The 7108-nt window shown below is 62.1% G+C and overlaps 1 protein-coding gene across 1 annotated transcript; it reads right to left on the bottom strand.

Moving 5' to 3' along the window:
- Positions 1-1018: 1018 nt before the first annotated feature.
- Positions 1019-1579, bottom strand: NEUROG3 (neurogenin 3; the record flags this gene model as incomplete). Its single annotated transcript, XM_079536394.1, has 1 exon — positions 1019-1579. One exon carries the CDS (start codon positions 1577-1579, stop codon positions 1019-1021), a length of 561 nt encoding a protein of 186 aa, XP_079392520.1.
- Between the last annotated feature and the right edge of the window lie 5529 nt (positions 1580-7108).

Genomic DNA, 7108 nt, shown 5'->3' with positions numbered 1-7108 from the left:
TGTTTCCAGTAACCAAATTTCTTTTGTTCTACAAATTGCCTCAAAAGCGTCTCTTTGCTGCTGGCAAATGGGCTCAGATGAGAACAATTAGCATCACAATGGGCTTTCGGCCTCGCAGGGCGCTTTGTCTAGCGACGACCATCCCGCTGGGGAGCACCGAGCGGGGTGGGCGCCCGGCCGTAAATCTCCAGCTACAAATTGAGTCGCGGGAGGAGAGAACCGGGGAGGACTCGCGGGATCCCCTCCTCCCGGGGCCGCTGACGTGGGGCCTGTTCCTTTTCCCACCGGCTCTGCGGAGCTGCCCCGAGCCCGGCACCCTGCGTTAGGCTGAGCCCTCCTGGGGAGGCCGGGGTCGCGCCGGGGCCGCTCAGCTGCGGGCACTCGACTTCAGGAGCGCTGCGCCCCGGGGACGTCCCTAAAACTGCCTCGGGGGGGCGAATCGGGCTCTGAAAATCGGGGGACCACGGTGCGAAGTGCGCGCAGGGCGCCGGAGGGCTCACGGCGGATTGCTCAAGGGCACAGGACCCCGATAAGCTGCTTTGCGTGCACACAGTGCACAGGCCTCCGCGAGGCCAGCGCTGTCCTCCCCGGCGCGTACTGTGAGCAATTTTGAAAGATCTTGTTGGAAAGAAAAGCAGCAGGTTGCACAGGTCTGACCGCGACACACTTTATTCTCCTCTTCTTCCAACAGTAACTAAAAAATAATAAGGAAAAGAATACATCCGCGGCCCCTCCAACGGTACAAACATGCGGACCACTGCTGCCAAAAATACTCTTATATACAAAATATATATTTGTTACGAAATATAATCAATAAATACAGATAGCGACAAATTAATATAATTTACCGTTTCCGAGTACAAAACCGTGATTTGTGTCTGCCCGCCCGACTTCAGGCCTGCTCCACCAGGCAGGACGGGGTGGGACGGGGGGCCCAGCCGCCGCCCCCGGCGCAAGGTGCGCAGGGAGACCTTCGGGCCGGGGGCGATGTTCAGCGCCGGAGCGCGGCCCGACGGGCTCAGAGAAAGGCAGGGAAAGCGGCGGGACCGCGGCGCGGGGCGGCGGGCGGCGGGGCAGCGGGGCAGGGCGAACTCCAGGGCCCGGAGGAGGCGGCGGCGGCGACGGCGGCAGGGGGCGGCGGCGGCGGAGGCTCGGGCAAACCCTGCTCGGCCAGAAGCAGGCTCTGTGTGAGTGCCCAGATGTAGTTGTGCGCGAAGCGGAGAGTTTCGATCTTGGTGAGCTTGGCATCGTCGGGGAAGGTGGGAAGGACGCTGCGGAGCGCGTCCAGGGCGGAGTTGAGGTGGTGCATGCGGTTCCTCTCCCGGTCGTTGGCTTTCATGCGCCGGCTTCGTTTCTGCTTGCTGAGCGGCCCCTCTCCGCGCGCCTTCCCGCGGCCACGCCGCGCCTTCCCCAGCCCCTTCCTGCGGGCCACCTCCCGCGGGGGCAGCGCGCTGCGGGCGGGCGACGCGCCCCGGCTGCCCGCGCCCGGAGAGCCGCCCGCGCCCGGGGATGCGGCGGTGTCGGGGCCGCCAAAGTAGGGTTGCCCGGCGCCCGGGGCGCGGTCGCTCTGCGGGGCCATCGTGCGAAGCCGAGCGGCGTCGGCCCGCGGGGAGCCGGCCCCGAGGCCCCGCTGCGCCCTGCGGCCGCCGACTGCACCTGCGCGCCTTCGGGGAAGGCTCCGCGACCTCCCCGTGCCGAGCCTCGAGCGCGGGCAGCACGGGTTGCGCGGCCGGCACACGACTGCCGTTAAGCCCCTATATATAGGGCCGGCAGACAATGGGGATTTCCCGGTCGGGCGGCGTGCGCGCCCCCCCGCCCGCACCCACCCCTTGGCACGCTTTTATCTTATCAGCCCGCCGGGAGCGTGCCGGCCCGGCACCGCCCGCAGCCCCGGCCCGGCCGAGCGAGAGCCCCCGCAGCCCCTCCCGTCCCGCGCCCCCCAGTCTCCGATCTCCGGCACCCGGCCGGGGGAGGGGGAGCCCTCTCTGCCGCCCACTCCCGCCGCTTCTCCGCTGCACCCCGGGAAACGGTGGCTGCTTCCCGCCGGGGAAGGGTCCCCCCAAAGTGTCCCCGGCCCTCCTCACCCCACCGGACCCGCGCTCGGCCCGGAGAGGGCAGCCCCACCGCCGGGGCTCGGTGCGCAAAATGAGTCCAGAGCTTTGCGCACGGACGGTGGCGGGCGGTGGGGAGCGGTCCCCTCCCTGCCCTCGTTCGCCCGGCGCGGTGTGGGGGTCCACGGACGGCGGGGTCGGAGTCCCCCGCGCAGCACAGAGCCCTCGGGTGGGGCGGGCGGGTCCGACTTGGGGGCGCAGTCCGGGTGGGGCGGGAGCCCCCCTCTCCATCACCAAAACGGCGCGGCGGTGCCCGCAAGAGGACGACGGCTCCGCCAGCGGCCGGGCCGGACCGCGGCGGGGCGGGGGGCGAAGCCCAGGGCCGGGCCCCGCCTTCCTCTCCCCTCCGCCTGCCCGCAGCCCCCGGCCGTGGTTCGTGCCCGCGGGGGAGGCGGCGCGGGGCGCGGGGCCTCTCCAGGAGCGCGTGGCGGCGGCGTTCCCCCGCGGGCGGCGGTCGAGGGATGGCGGAGCGGGGCCGCGGGGTGGGGGGTGCGGCCCCAGGCGGCCCTCGCCGAGGGGCTGCGGAGAGGGCGGCGGGGGATGAATAGGGAGGGCTCGGCGGGGCCTTTTTTTGTTGGTGTTTTTTTTTTTTTTTTTTTTTGTGCCTGTGCAATTGGATGACAAAAAAATCTGGCGAGCGAATTTGCAAGGCTCAGACTGCCCACTTCAAACGTCCTTCAAACAAAAGCTGGAGAGGGAAAGAAAGCCCCACCTGGTACCGCTGTTTGCTAAAATAATAATAAATAGATTTCGTTTAATAAATAATTACAAGAGATTGTAAAGTGGAGTGCTTTGGGAAGCATTAATCACGGGGCCGGGGGCAGACATCACCTGCTGGCGGACGGGACAGCGGCATTGTGACATCACCTTCCCCCGCCGCCTCCCGATAACTGCCCCGCGCCGCACAAAGCCGCCCGGTGTGTTTACCCACGGGGGCAGAACCGGCACAATATCGCCGCGGACGTGATAAAAACCCGCGGGGGCTCCGCGTCGCGCTGCCGCTCGCACCTGGCCGGGTCCAGCGACGCGGGGTGGCACCGAGCGGCCCTCGGCCGCGTTTACATTGCCCCATTTTATGCTCCTTTACAACAGGTTTACTGCAAGCCCTATCTCTCGGCCCTATTTGTCTTATTTTATTGAAAACATATGGTATCCAGAGCGGCCCCCGCCTGCCAGGCGTTGGAGACGTTTCGCAAGCCGCAGTCTCCCGGCCGCTGTTTGAGCACCGGACGGGGGGGGGGGTGTACACGATGCTCACCTCCCCCCGAGCCCCTCGGCGACCTCGGCCGCCCCCATCCCGCACAGCGCGGCCCCGCGCCCCCCGCCGGGGCTCCCTCCGATCCTCTCGTCCCCCCCCGGAGCTCCGCGCTGCGCTTTGTCACTCTGCGGAGGCGCCCGACAGATGCGCGCGGCCCCATCCTGGTGCGGGCGCGCACGGAGCGCAGATGCCAGGCGCGGGGTGCGCAGATGCCGCTTTGTGAACAACCGCTGCGAACAATATTTCTCCCTTCCTCCCCCCATGGCGGGGAGAGGGGAAGGGGCGAGGAAGGGAAAAAAGAATTAAAGAGAGAAAATAGGAGAAAGAGAGAAAAGCGGTCATGGAAGCGTGTCCCGCCCCGCCGGGCGCACGGAGACCGTCGCGCAGCGTTCGGCACAGGAGAGGGGGCGAGCCGCCTCCGCGAGAGGGTCCCCAGGCGTCTCCTGGCCCCATTCGCCAACCGAATCCCGCGGAGCACAGCCAGAGGCTGAGCTAAGGCTGTGTCCAAGGAGAAGGGCTGTAGGGAGCAGGAAAACCAAATGGCCCGGGGAGGAAGGAGAGGCAGCAGGTGCCGAGCACAGAGCGCTCAGCGTTAGCCGGGGTCTGTGGTGCACACAGGTGGGTGCTGTGAAATTGTTCTGCTGAGGCATTCCACAGCGATGTGGGATGTATACCACGTGGAATTGCAAGGTCCTCGGTCACCACATCCCACCAGCCCCAGCTCCCTTCGTGGAGAGCATTCAGTGGCCCCACGCTGATTTACCATCACCAGGAGAGCTGCTCTCCTTAAGCTCTCTGGCTGTGCCTGAGCTCCACAAGCTCCTGGGGAGATCTCGCAGGAGCCCCCAAGGCTGCACCCCGCACCCCATGACAGCTCTATGGGAAGCACAGATCTCTGCCACCAACGAAGCAATCTCAGGCTGCCACCCCTGAGCACTCCCAGCTGCAGGGCAAAGCCCAGCTCCTGCTTTGCAGGTGCACGGTGGATTTATGACTGGCACAACCCAGGATGCTCTCAGCAGCTGCCCATCAAGCACACAGAAGAATTGAGCTGTGCTTGGCTCTGCGATGGAGCTTCCCTGGTTACACTTTAGGACACCAGGAAGGTATCCAACAGATGCCAAGCACCAGCCCTGATGCTCTCCATCTCCTTCCAGTCCTTTCCACCCTGCTGCCCAGGCCAGGCCAGGGCAAGGCTACTCCCAGAGAAAAGGAAATGTGTTCTGCTGTGGAACAAAGTGTGCAGTGGATGAAGTGAGCCCAGGAGTCCCTTGCACAGGAGGTGCCCATCCCCAGTCTGGTTGTGCTGTTTTGGTGGGGTGTGCAGGGGAGGGAGACAGCCAGGGGAATGGGCAGCTCTGGAGAGAAGATGACATGTGAAAATACATTATTGAAATACATATTGAAAATAATAAAAATTTGGGCATTTTCATCCAAAGCACTTTGCAGTACATACCTCATAACTCTACCACCACTCAGCCCTGAAAGAGAAGCTGAACCAAGACTGAATCAGCTCTGGGCACTGCAGTTGCAACAAGTCATGCTCCAACCTTGTGCCAAAAGGCTGTGAAAGGTGGTGATTTCAGCATGGAACCTCACAAATACTCACCTCCCCAGGCCTGCATTATCTGGGGAGCCAGATGACCCTCAACTGTAAGGGGAGACCGGTGGTTCCCTACCGGCCATGCCTGGACTGGGGGGTGCAGAGACCAAGGATAGGATCCTGCAAAACTATCCAGGATGGAGGCTGCCACCAGCAGCCCCGTGGCACCATCTGTTGAGCCTGTGCCCCAGCTGAGCTGGGCCATCATTGCAAAACATAGGAGGGAGTACAGGTTCACCCCCTCCACTGGCTGGAACTGCTGCTGTGCCCCACTCTGGGCTCCAATGCTCCCCAATCCGATGTTGGTCCCCGCCCCCCACTGGTGACCAGGGGACTTGAGGCTGCCTTCCCCCTTACACCCACACCCGGGGGTGCCATCACCCAACACCTGCTTCCAGGTGTTATGGATGTGCAGGGCAGCGTTGCCTGGACTGGTGAAGCAGTAGGAGCTATGTGACCCCAGCACACTCTGTGGATGGCTCCGAGCCACCTCCAGCTTTGGGGTCCCCAGCCCGACACAGCCCCTATGCCCCAATGTCCCTCCCTCCCCCAGCTCTCACAGTGGTCCCCACCATTTTCCCAGCATCATTTAAGTTTCTGGAGCAATCTTTTTTCTCTTTTTTTGTCCTTCTTTTTTTTTTTTTTTTTTTTTTTAAAGCAAACCATCTACCATATGTTCTCCCCTGAAAGGGGTAATTGTTAACAGATCATTAAAACACCGTGGCGAGTGCTCTGAGATTCCTTCCCTTGGTCTTACGCATTATCCCGTCTCTGTCACCCTTTCAATGCGGCTTTGAGGGCTCTGCTTTTCTAACTTCCTTCTCGGGGGAGAAAAAAAAAAAAAAATGAAAGAGCCACTAAAGTGACCCTCTTCACAGCTCTCCTCCTTTCTTTTCAATGTCTTTTTCGACACCCAACAATAATCGGGGCCGGCGTGCTGCAAGCTGGGGGCTGAGGGCCGCATCCTGCCCCGCTCATGGGCACTGGGGTTCAGGGGCAGCACATGTGGCATCAACCTTGCCCTTCCCTTCTGCAAAAGGGGTCTGCACATCCCCAGCCCTTCATCCCCTTGACTGTGGAGAGTGTGGGCACGGGCAGTGAGGTTTGGTTCCACATTCCCTGCTCAGTGCGTTTTCCCCCGATCCCTTGGCTGCTCCCCCCAAGCAGTGCTGCGTTTGCATGGCTCAGCACAGCCTTGCTCTGCTCCTCCGTGTTTCTGAGCAGCAGCATGAAGCCCTAGAACCTATCCCTACCCACCTCCGGCACAGAAGCCTGGCACAGGGTAGAGGGCACTGACACCTGTGTTGAGACAGATGGGAAGGAAAAGCCACTTGTGTTTAAAAAAAAAAATAAAAATAAAAATAAACAACAGAAGCTCCCAAGCCCGGCACGCAGATTCTCCAATGGCCTCCAGTAGCTCAGTGCCTGTTGCCTGCATGTAAACCTGGGGTCCAGCAGCGGGACGCAGTGATGCCTCCAGTAGCGAAAACATCGGCACGACGCATCGGCAGACGGCAGCAAATCTCTCTGCTCGCTGTTCCCCAATTCTGCCGTGACGCACAAAGCGTGCGGCTGCCTCCTGCTGCTGGACATGGGCACAGAGCCCCAGTGACGCGCTCCCACTGAGCCCCTGCATTCTCAGCAGCGACGCTCAGCCACCGCCACGTCCCTGGGCTGCAGACCGCCTCGGGTCCCACAGCACCCACCCCGCAAAGCCCATCTCCACTTCATCCCGCTCCCATCTCGCTGCAGAGCTGCCCGCACACCCCCTCCCCATCCGTGGCTGAGAGCTGCTCGTGGAAGGGCACAAACGAAGCAGACACCAGCACTCGCAGCACCAAAGGATGCACAGCACAGAGATCTTGAGCAGCTGGTATAAAAAGAAAAGGAAAAAAAAAGTTTCTTGTGCTCTGTCAAACCCACACCGCTAGAGGGGGGCTGTTTGTCGCGGCCCCACAGGTTTCCATCACGCAGTAGCACAGAAGCAGCAGCTCCTAGAGCACTTTGGGGGGGGATGCAGATCGGAAGTAAGCAATGTTCAGCACTATTCAGCACTCTCAGGAGGAAGCAAGTGCTGCTGGATCCGACCCACCTGAACCAGAGAACCATTTCACGCCGGTATCCATCCCGTCAGGA

This window comes from Tetrao urogallus (assembly GCF_951394365.1).
Source record: "Tetrao urogallus genome assembly, chromosome: 5".
NCBI classification, from domain to species: Eukaryota; Metazoa; Chordata; class Aves; order Galliformes; family Phasianidae; genus Tetrao; species Tetrao urogallus.
This window is presented reverse-complemented; position numbering and strand designations above follow the sequence as displayed.